Genomic DNA, 11,935 nt, shown 5'->3' on the forward strand with positions numbered 1-11,935 from the left:
GATACACGTACACACACAAACACGAAAACCCTTCCTATTTAAACGCTTACCATATTTAAAAATGATCGATCCCTAGATCTACTTTTTTTTTCACATCTATTTAATATTACAAAAGGAGGACGATGGAAATATGAATCCAATTTTTTTTTAAATCCATCGTATTTCTAAACAATTAGAAGAAAATTGCCCTCACAAAAAAAAAAGATACCTTATGAAAATGAAAGATAAGAAACATAAACACGTCAATTGACAGATGAATGAGAAATCGATAGGCAAGTTCCTGAGACACACGAGTGACACACGAGAGACACATGCACATCACGTTGAAAGAAGAAGAATTGCATGTAAATGAATATTAATAGCGAATACGCCATTACAATTTTTTTTGTTTTTTTTTGGTTACAACTAAAGAGAAAACTGCAAAGAGACTACGGAAATAAAAACAAATGGTGTGGTTTTGTTAATCTTTTGTTATATAAAAATAGGCCTGAAGCTAGACTGCCAGGACATTGTAGCTCATGATAATATTGATAACTCGCAGATTGTAATCTACAGAGTCAGTCGATGGCCCACTGTTAGCTACACCACCAGAGATTGTAGCAGCCGTGAAAACACAATGTATGCATAATAAATGATCAGTTCACACTCAATGTTATCACGTGTTCATTTGGTAGGCCATAAAGATATGTTTTAGTCTAATTCTACCACAAGAGACCAAAGCTTAGGGTTCCACGACCAATGCGTTCTCTATTTACACTGTACGTATCTATCAGAGACATCCTGGCCAACCTTGATGCACCGGAAGCCGCGGGAACACTTTACCAACAAAACGGTACATTGAACCTCAACGGCCAATACGTCAGAGGATCTCCGTTGCAGGTCCCTTTTCAATGCAAGGCGAAGGTTAAATGGGTTGCTATGTTATAAATAAGTAAGCCATTCTTTGTTATTTAGTCTTTATGTGTCTAAATGTATGATCTAGACATAGTTTCATTTCAATCATTTGTCTGCAATTTTGATGATTCTTCAGTAAAATAAATAATGATAAAAACATCAATTAAATAAAAATACTGTTGTTTTTTCCCCATGGATTTTGTTGTTAAGATATTTATTTTAAAATATTAAATGGGGAAAGAATAAACTGTTTAGCTAGTGATGGATCTAATACGCTACTTGCTCACTAATACTGATTTAAGTATGTGTATATTTAATACGCTACTTGCTCACTAATACTGATTTAAGTATGTGTACATTTGATACGCTACTTGCTCACTAATACTGATTTAAGTATGTGTATATTTAATACGCTATTTGCTCACTAATACTGATTCAAGTATGTGCATATCTAATCACTATTAGTCAATAATAACTTAAATAATGATAGAGTAACATGTAGATCTATAGTATGTCTGTAAAAATGTTTTACATGTTTCGGATGTTCCTTCAGAGTTAAAGATAGTTTACTCCTAGTCCAAACCTCCCGCAGGACGACGGGGGATGGAAGGGGCAGGGTTTGAACCCGGGACCATCGATAAATCCAAACGACAGTCCAGCGCGCAAACCGCACGACCAGGCAGCCATCCGTCTATGTTAATGCTCAGTCATTCTAGTTCTAAGTATTTAACTAATGCGCTTTTTTGTGGTTTTTATTTTTGTTGACATCAATTCTCTCTCTCTCTCTCTCTTTGCTTAACACGTATCTAAGGAATTAAAATCTAGAGAAAGGAGAGAAGGATGAATTCAAAATTTGAACATTATTTACAAGTCACTTACCGTCAAATATTCCCAAGGAAACTGATCTTGTTAAAAATAGAACTAGAATTAGGTCCAAAAAAAAAAAAAAACACAGATCGGTACAACTATTGTACAAGCGTGTGACACAAGTTATCGATACATTGATGGTATCGTCTGACCCAAGAGTTGCCGTCTTGTCTGTGACGGACAAAATAAGCCAAGGGAGATAAAATAAATATTTTTTTTTTCCAAATCCTCCGATACCGGCTATCACATCAGAGTTTGTGACGACGACAGACGAGTGCGAGCCCCGCGCGATGCTCTCAACAGCAGACGACAGCCCAGCCACGTGATGCGACTCAACATAACGGCACTGGGACATTAAAATATTCATGCACTTGAACCCACACTTGACTGGACGCAATGGGTGTACTCACGATGCACTGCTCAACAGTAGATGTGTTTTGGTCTCACCATATTACTTTCACATTAGTGATTTCACTTCATCGTTAGGCAAAGATACATCTATTTCACCAATCACATCGTTAGGCAAAGATACATCTATTTCACCAATCACATCGTTAGGCAAAGATACATCTATTTCACCAATCCCACAGTTAAGCAAAGATACATCTATTTCACCAATCACATCGTTAGGCAAAGATACATCTATTTCACCAATCACATCGTTAGGCAAAGATACATCTATTTCACCAATCAAATCGTTAGGCAAAGATACATCTATTTCACCAATCACATCGTTAGGCAAAGATACATCTATTTCACCAATCCCACAGTTAAGCAAAGATACATCTATTTCACCAATCACATCGTCAGGCAAAGATACATCTATTTCACCAATCACATCGTTAGGCAAAGATACATCTATTTCACCAATCACATCGTTAGGCAAAGTTACATCTATTTCACCAATCCCACAGTTAAGCAAAGATACATCTATTTCACCAATCACATAGTTAGGCAAAGATACATCTATTTCACCAATCCCATAGTTAAGCAAAGATACATCTATTTCACCAATCACATAGCAAGGCAAAGATACATCTATTTCACCAATCACATAGCTAGGCAAAGATACATCTATTTCACCAATCCCACAGTTAAGCAAAGATACATCTATTTCACCAATCATACTATTAAGGCATCGATAGCCAAAAATCTACAAGTGTGGGGCTGCGGTGCAGTTAATATTTTTCCCTTGATTTTTCATCCTACAGTCAATAAGGCTTGTCTTTCAAGTCCAAAGATGAAGGAAGAGTCAGGCCGGATTTAAGTATGGGGAGGCCCCGGGGCAGGAGTTTTGTGAATTTTTTCAAGACCTTTATTAAAGATCCAATTATGAATGAAAATACTTATATCCAGTGTTTGTTTTTTTTGTGACGGTACACACCGGTAAGGCGACCGGCACCTTTTTTAATGTGGGGAAAAGAATTATTTCTTTTCTTGTATTTTAACATTTATTATTCATTTATTAGTAGTTAAAAGTTAGGCAATCCATCACTGAGTACCGGCACCTATTCTTGTACAAAAAAAAAAAAGAAATGCTTATATCTATAAGCATTCTATATTGATACTTTCGGCATTTGGCACATTTTAGAAGAAAGAAATATAGTTATTGTAAATTTAATCTCCCTTTTTTTTATATATATATATTTAATATGCATATTTTTGTTAAAAAAAAAGTGAATTTTTTTTTGTCTTCAAAGTTACAATAAGGGAGGAAGGACCTGATTTAGATTTGATAAGGCCCTAAGCTATTTGACATCACATAATGGATCATACCAGAGAAATAAGGCAATAAATCATACAAGAGAAATAAAGCAATAGATCATACAAGAGAAATAAATCAATAAATCATACAAGAGAAATAAAACAATAAATCATACAAGAGAAATAAATCAATAAATCATACAAGAGAAATAAACCAATAGACAATAACTCAAAGACAAAGAAATAGATCATCACACAGAAACAAAGAAATAAATCTTATAATGGAAACAAAGAAATATTCCAAACATGAAAACCATGGAAAGAAATGGATCATACAATAGAAATAAAGAAATAGATCAACATATGGACACTCAGAAAAAGAACATGCCTTGCTCTGTTTAGAATCATGATCATTAATGGCAGAATTTTGTTTCTACTAAAACTTTTTTTTTTTTAAATCCATTAAGAGTTTTTCAAAGATTAATGAAATGAAGCTTAGCTGGATTAATTTTCTTTTCATTTAAAAAGAACTTCACCAATTAGACAGTTAGAGATAACCTTGTAGAAAACAAAATAAAATGTTGGTAATAATTACCCCCATTACACTACTGAATGTTGTCAAGCTAAAATTAAATTCATAAACCAACACAAAATCAATATTTAGGCTGAAAATGTACCCAGTGGGGATGTAGAGAAAGAACAAGACTGCAATAGGATGTTGTCAAGAATCTCTAAAGCTTCATCATTTTTTGCATGATGCCCCAAAACACAAACTAAGATGACAACACCCCCCCCCCCCCCTCTGCCGTTTTTTTTCTTCCACACAATGGTGAACATTTTTTTTCAAATGATGCAGGGGCTGAGTAGGGTAACATTGAGTTTACTCCCTTGTCCAAGCCTTTGACCTTTCAAGGGACTAAAACAAAACGGCATACCAAAGAAATCTTACACAGACAGTAGAGAGTAAATGGAGTAAAATACCAAAAATACCTAGAACCTAGGTTTAAAAAAAATAAAATTTATCATAGAATCCCTATATTGATGACATAAATTGATATATTTATTTCTTAAAAGATTTTTTTTTTTACAAATCAAACAAGAACATATATTTATTTCTTAAAAGTTTTTGTTTTTTTTTTACAAATCAAACAAGAACATGAAACTAGAATGCTATTTAACCTTGTTTAAACGAATACCAGACTATGTGTAATCATAAAGAAACTAGAAAAGATGCAACTATACACATTCGACTTGAGTAGCATCATTAGTCAAATCACTCCATGACAGAAGACTAAAAGTAAATTAGCAACAATACATCAAACACTAGATGCCATTACTTACAAATACAAAAACACAGCCTCATAAAATACTCAGAAGGATACAAAGATATAGACCTCTAGAATTTGGATTTTTGGCACATTGGTGCATTTCTTATTTTGCATAAGTGCTCTTTCTTCACAATTGCCATTAGAGCATGGGACGGGTTGCCTGAATCAGCCAGAAAAACCATTGACTTAGGTCTCTATTTAACATACATGGCTAGATTAACACAAGGATGCTCTGAGCACATAATTATCTTCTTTATCAAACAAAGAATTAATTACCAATAATTAATTAATTGACTAATTGGTTAATTTATTAAATATTGATGTTTTGTAAATAAATGTACAGTTAATAATTGTTTTCAAGTTTTTAATGGGTGTTGGTATCAAACAAAATAATTATTTACCAGTAATAAATTGACTAATTAGTAAATTGTTTTTGATTCAAGTCTTGGCTATGCATATAATTCTGCAAAGTTTCAACTTGATCTGAGAATGGGTGTGGGAGAAAAAAATGTGTACAAATTTTTTACCCGACAGACAGACATAGTGAGAAGATATAAGCTTTGTAAAAAAGTTTAAGTATTTTTATGGTTCAATTTTTATGAAGAAAAATTTGTTATGGAGTATTTAGTGACACAGAACATATGCCAATATGTTTAATGTGCCATATGCTAAGCAAATGCATCTTGGCCAGAGGCACATGATGTAAACATAGTGTTTTGATGTTTGTAGACCAAAACTAAATTAATAATTGTTAGAGAAAATAGCCAGAAATTATTTATACATTTAATTTTTTTTTATAACTTGTAAATTGAAGTAATTTTAAAACATCCAGCCACAAGAACTGGTCAAATTTGCTTCCCACACTCAAAGGAATGTATAGCGTGGTTTGATGCTGATTTGTGTAAATCTCAAGCAGCTGTGTTTATATCTAGAGAATTCTTGAATTCTTTGTCATCACTTAAGGGCAATAAAACAAAATTTCACAGTGAACAAAGCACAGGATATAAAATCAACAAGTTGAAATTAAAAACACCTAAATTAAATCTATTATTTAAAATGAACCCTGACTCCATTTTAGAATGAGGCAATAATTTGATGACATAATTCAAGTATAAATTTTTACAGTAAGCAATGTTCAAGACTTGGGCTTGCCAAATAGGTTTGTGGCATCTTTCTTTTAGTAATAACTTTACCTTTGAATATGTTTAGAGACCTGAATCTGTTAACTTTATTTATACCTATAGTTGATGGTAAGTGAAAGGTTGTTGTTTTTTAATGGTTAGTGAGGATTTACAACTGACTGCTTACAGGAGGTTATCATGTGGCTTGCACAACAGAAAACTATCTTCATATCTTGCAACATTTATCAGGTAACATCTGAGCTTGGTTGATTCAGGGATGCCCTTAAAACCCAAAAGAAATTATACATTTTAGAAGGGTCTGAGCTCATGAACAATATTTTGTAAACCAATTTCTCAACCACTGCTCCACTAACCCCCATATGAGTTTATAAATCAATATAAAAAAATAATAATACTTACCATATCTGAAAGAAATTTCTTCATGTTAAAAACTTTTTTTTTAAATTTTGATCCCTTGGGTCAAGTTGTGAAAGTTTTTCACCCAGTTATTCAGCAGTGCTGAATGAATCCAACATAATCCATACTGTGGTCCCTCCTCTCTGGTGACTTGGTAGTGTAGTAGTACACACTTCATGAACTCCTCAGTCTTGCTCTGTACAACCAATGAGCCAACACCATTCTCCACTGTAAGAGGTTTGCATGATCCCTGCTGGTTTTCTTTGTGTTTGAAGGAGGAAGTCAAAGATAAACAAATAAAAGATTAGTTAAGGACAACTTTAAGGGGAGGCAAATGAACACACACAAAAATAAAAGAGGGGAGAGGTGACAGGAACAAAATAAAACAAAACAGAAATGAATGCCAAATAATAAAACAAACCAAAATTTCTTGACTGAGAAATGTTTGAAAAATATAATTCTTTTTGAAGCGCAATTAAAACTTGCAAAACTTTCATCTCAAAATAATTTTTGAAACATCATAGATATAAACGAGGACTAAAATATGTCAATTAACTCAAAACAACCCTACCGCTATTGGATGTGGTGTCGACGACATAAACCCCCTTGGTTAGAATGTGATAGGAAGCTAGCAGCAGTTTCTTAAACTTTCATATACAAAGAGCTTATCATGTCTCCTGTACAAAGAGAACAAGAGCATGATGACTCTTTTTTTTTAGTGATGTGTTATCACTTTTCTTTTCAGAGAATTCCAGGAAAATTAGTATTTTTTAAGCTTTTTAATATTGTAAGGATTTAGAAGTTGTTGTTTTTTAACTAGACATATTGTTCTATTTTAAAAGTTGTTTATTTATTTATTATTATTAGATCATAAATCATTCTTACCCCTGTTAGCTTAGGGAATGTTACATCATAGCTAAAATCTATATTTCAGTTTTAATTCAGTGTAAAAAAAAGAAATGGAATAGGGTTGATTGGGCTAAATATTACTGTTACAAATATTTGCTATTTAATGAAATATAGGTCAATTGTATTATGTTATAATTCAAAAAAAAAAATTAATAAATACTCAGCTAAATAATAAACTATAACAGTCAGATATTGTGGTCTGCTAAATAGAGATCGATTTTTTTAAAAACTCTTTCTCTCCTAATCAACGATACCATCGTTGATTTGACCTCATTAAATTAAATTAATGTTTTATTTCTTTAAACTTTTAAATTTGTGTTATATATTAAGAGCATACATCCCCCTTTAATTCTGTGCCAAATAAAACATTTTCTGATAACAAACGACTTGAAGCTTGATCATTACAGCGTAGTGAAATACTACTGAGCAAAATGAAGAATTCTGTCGAAACATGGAAAAATAATTACGGAGAGAAAGAGTTAAATAAAAAATCAAGACCACTTTCACAATTCTTGTTCACAATTATGGTATTTTTCTATGGATTAAAAGGTTTCAAATTTTTAGAAATATTCATTATCTTACTTTTTTAGCAAAAATGAAACATTAAGCAAGTATATGCAGTCAAATAAGTTTAACCAAACTACATCAGGATGTGAATGTTTTGGTCCAAACAACCAGAAGATCGTATATGCCATATTAAATGGTCTAACAGGGTACTTCAGTACTTTAAGATAGGGTCTGAATAAGCAGCTTGTCTGGTTAACAGGTGGTGAGATTAACTGGATTCTTCAGTATAGGTCAATCAGACCTACTCTGTTAAACTCACATTAAAAAACAGTCACAGGCACTGCTAGCTTCAGTCAGAGGATTATTAATTGTTCTCAACAGTGATATGCCATTATTACTATGATCCTGGGCAATAAAGTAAATTACTTACAACATAAATTGTGAGTTACCACATAAAGAGAATGACAAATACAGTAATTGTGAAGTAAATCCCATGTGACATGTGACTTGGGATTTACTGCTGCTTCTGCTGGGGTTTTTTAAATCCAAGTTTATAGTTACTCCAAAGAATGCAGCAACATACGTGAATTAGTTTATTGTAAATTGAAGTCTTTTTTCAGTGTGAGGAGATTAGCATGCAATCATCAGCATACATAAACTTTAATACAATCATCAATTGAGAACAATTATGAGAAAGCAGTTTTTGTAGCTGGTAGACATTGATAAGATAAATTGAAAAAAATTATAAGGATAAAGGCTAGACCTGACAAACCATCATGAATCACTCAAAGTATCAAATACCTTAATGAGATCAACAAAAGCCGCATGTGGGTCTTAGATACGTATCTTACATTTTAATGTAATCAACATTGGCTTAGATTATAGTGTACTAGAATAAACTAATAAGATGTATGTGTAAAGCATTTTGAATGTATGTGGCTTTAGATAAAGTACTCCTGTACCAGAGCTACAACAATCTAGTTATTATTCTTGCTTATCTAGATCTAGTTCCAGACTATTTCTAGTTTACAATCATTCAGATATCTATAAAATTGATTACCTACCTATCCCTTGCAGGCCATATCGGCATATGGCCATCAAAACGTTTACATACAAAGCTCAAGATCAGGATGTTAAAAAGGAAAATGCAAAAAAATCTATCTACAATCTTTCCATGACACTGTTGGACATTTATTCATTATGGCTGGCTGTTTTTTTTTCTCACATATATATATATATATAGAGAGAGAGAGAGAGGGAGAGAAAATCTGACTCACGACTCATCAACTAAGCACTTTTCACTTTCAAACAGCAGTCAATTTTCCCAAATCAATATTTTCTTCTAGAAACTAGATCTTAACAGATTGAAACTATTTTTATCTGTAAACAAGTAGATCTAGATTTTATAAATGAATGGCTGCCTGGTCATGTGGTATGAGCTCTTTACTTGAAAGTCATGTGTTCAAACCCTGTGGAAGGTTTAATAAGGGCATTATATCTTCAATTCTGAAGGAACATCCCAAACATGTAAATCAAACATAAAATGTACAATTTACACCAGGATTTATTCCTATTCTATTATCAGTGCTACACCCTAGCAAAGCCTCCAATGCTGCTGATCCCAAAATGCATCAGCACTTGCCGTTCCCTGGAATACAGGAGGAAATTGCTGTGTGGACATTTTGGGACCACAGATAATGCCAGGCATTCCTCTCATTTCTATAGAGATAGGTCATAGAGATTGACTATCATCTTTAAGTAAAGCACCCTTTGCAATCTATGGGAAAATGTCAGGCATTCCTCTCATTTCTATAGAGATAGGTCATAGAGATTGACTATCATCTTTAAGTAAAGCACCCTTTGCAATCTATGGGAAAATGATGCACAGGTCATATCTGTGGCCTACAATTAACAAGGCAGTCATGTGGCACAACGACCAACCACCTTTACTTTTCCCAAACTAATGTAAAGTACTCTTAACAGTTTAAGTCTATATATATATTCTAGATCTTATAGTCTTATAGTCATAAATTAATTAACAAACATGTCCTTCAAAACTGCATTCTCCATCAAGAGGCCCAAACTAGACATTGGTCCAAAAACACATGTAATATTGAAGCAAAACTGTTGGAGAGCTACATAGTCTGGAAACCACCATGCAGTTCATCTTAGATACATTACACTCATTAGACTAGTCAACTCAACACTCCAACAAAATAATGAGAATAAAGAAAAAGAAAACACATGTTCCTTCAAAAAGAAGATAATTAGAATTATCTCCTATGCCAATTTAGTATTGTATTCAATTAAAGCCTTGCATAATGAATGATCATGCATGTTAACTATTATATAGATAATAATATTAGAGACTTAGATCTAAACTTTATGTTATAGTTATACTCATACTGTTCAGTTCTGTGTTACCTTAAACTTCAGACATATGTATGATAAGGTCAATAGTGATATATAAAATGAAATGCTATCTATCTATATGTATATCTATCTATATATATATATATAGAGAGAGAGAGACCATATATAGTGACAGTCAATATACATCCCTTGACCTTGATCTAGATTATTCTAGATTCAAGATCTAGAATAATCTAGATCTAATTCATTGATAATAATATTAATATAGAATTATAGAATCTATATAATAATAAATAAATATAAAAAATATAATATCTATTATAGATCTATAATTAGTATAATTTATAATCTAGACTCTATATTAACTATATAGATTTACTACTTACTAACTCTAACTCTAACGTTCCCTAAGTCTTAAATTAAATTTACAATCTAGACACTAATTCAGTAATTGTGACTAATCTATCCAGAGACCCCTGCCACCCCTGGCCCTAGTAAGCCTAGTACTAGATCTCATCTAGACTATTCTAGACCTAGTAGTAGATCTAGTGACAATCTAGATCTAGTGAATCTAATCTAGAGTAGACTATCAACTATCACTATATTAGTACTATATAGTACTATCTATTTACTATACAATACTTAGTGTCTTAGACTTAGTCTTAGTATAGATCTATATTCTATATCTTCATCTTGAAATATTTGAGTTCAATTTACTTAATGATCTTGAATCTTGATTATTCCTAATTCTAGAATAATCTAGTCATTCTTTAATTTCTTAGTATAGATTCTAGAAATTAATTATAATTAATAGTATAATTTATTATTTAACAAATATTAATATTTTAATTTTTATAATAATAAACTATAAACCCAGTCTTATTGGATAGTTTTAATTAGTGATTTAATCATTAAACAAGACAAGCTTACAATTTTAAGGATGAAATTCTAGATGTATATTTATATACTATATAGAGTCTAGTACCTCTAGGAGTCTAGAACTAAATCTCGATTCCTTTTAGACCTTTTAGTAAAATTTTTAGACCAGTTGTGAGTTAGTGCCAAGACAACCCTTTTGTATATACACTTCCGTTTCTTTTCACTTATTCTGGAGTGTTTTTTACATAAATCTAAGTCTATATAGATCTAGATCTAGACCTAGTGAAAAGCCATGGCATAAGCTTATAAATATAAAGATCTAGATTCTTGATAAAGATAGATCTAGATATGTCAATGATGTGATTTTAACTTATAAAAAAACATTTTAACTATAAAAGCAAATCAAGGTTAGGATAGATCTTAAATTCTAAGTTTAAAATATAGATCAAAACAAAAACTGACAAATTTAACTTTTTAAATAACAAAATTAAGGGAGGATACTCTACGGATTTTGTGATGCTGAACTTGTTTACAATCTAGATCTAATCTAGGTCTAGATTCATCTCAACTAGATCGGTTTGAGTTAGAGTTAGAGTAATCTTCTATCTAGATTCTAGTTTAAATTTATCTAGACTGTAGTGTACACAGTACAGACTACAAGTGTAAGTGTACATAAATAGATCTATATTCTATATATATATAATATATACTATTATATAGTTACTTATAGTAATATAGGATAGGTGAGGTCTACTTAGACTTAAATTAATACTAGTATTACTAGATCTAGCTAGAGTCAGACAGTAGAGTGACAGAGTCAGAGTGTATGATGTAGACTGTAGACTAAGACTACTAAGAGTAAGAGACTCAGACTCTGAGACTGCACTTAAGACTGGTCATCCTACATCTACTTATCTTGATCTAGACCTATAATAT

General features: G+C 32.0%; 2 protein-coding genes across 5 annotated transcripts in view; one reads left to right on the forward strand and one right to left on the reverse strand.

Annotated features, from left to right (window-relative positions):
* Positions 1-11,102, reverse strand: part of LOC106054309 (protein-tyrosine sulfotransferase 1-like) — an 81,469-nt gene extending 70,367 nt beyond the window's left edge. Inside the window, exons 1-2 of one of the 4 annotated variants that reach the window (XM_056006313.1) lie at positions 11,051-11,102; positions 6,335-6,592 (exon numbers count right to left, since the gene is read on the reverse strand). The gene's annotated coding sequence lies outside the window, so the exon portion shown is untranslated. Of the gene's footprint in view, positions 1-1,773; positions 2,340-6,334; positions 6,593-6,902; positions 7,014-8,811; positions 8,966-11,050 lie in introns of those variants that run through there. The other 3 variants (XM_056006314.1, XM_056006312.1, XM_056006311.1) reach the window with 3 other exon arrangements.
* LOC129922120 (melanoma-associated antigen E1-like) lies at positions 2,127-2,711 on the forward strand. The gene has a single exon (XM_056006755.1). It carries the CDS (start codon positions 2,127-2,129, stop codon positions 2,709-2,711), a length of 585 nt encoding a protein of 194 aa, XP_055862730.1.
* Positions 11,103-11,935: the final 833 nt, after the last annotated feature.

Source organism: Biomphalaria glabrata, chromosome 12 (assembly GCF_947242115.1).
Source record: "Biomphalaria glabrata chromosome 12, xgBioGlab47.1, whole genome shotgun sequence".
Lineage (NCBI taxonomy): Eukaryota > Metazoa > Mollusca > Gastropoda > Planorbidae > Biomphalaria > Biomphalaria glabrata.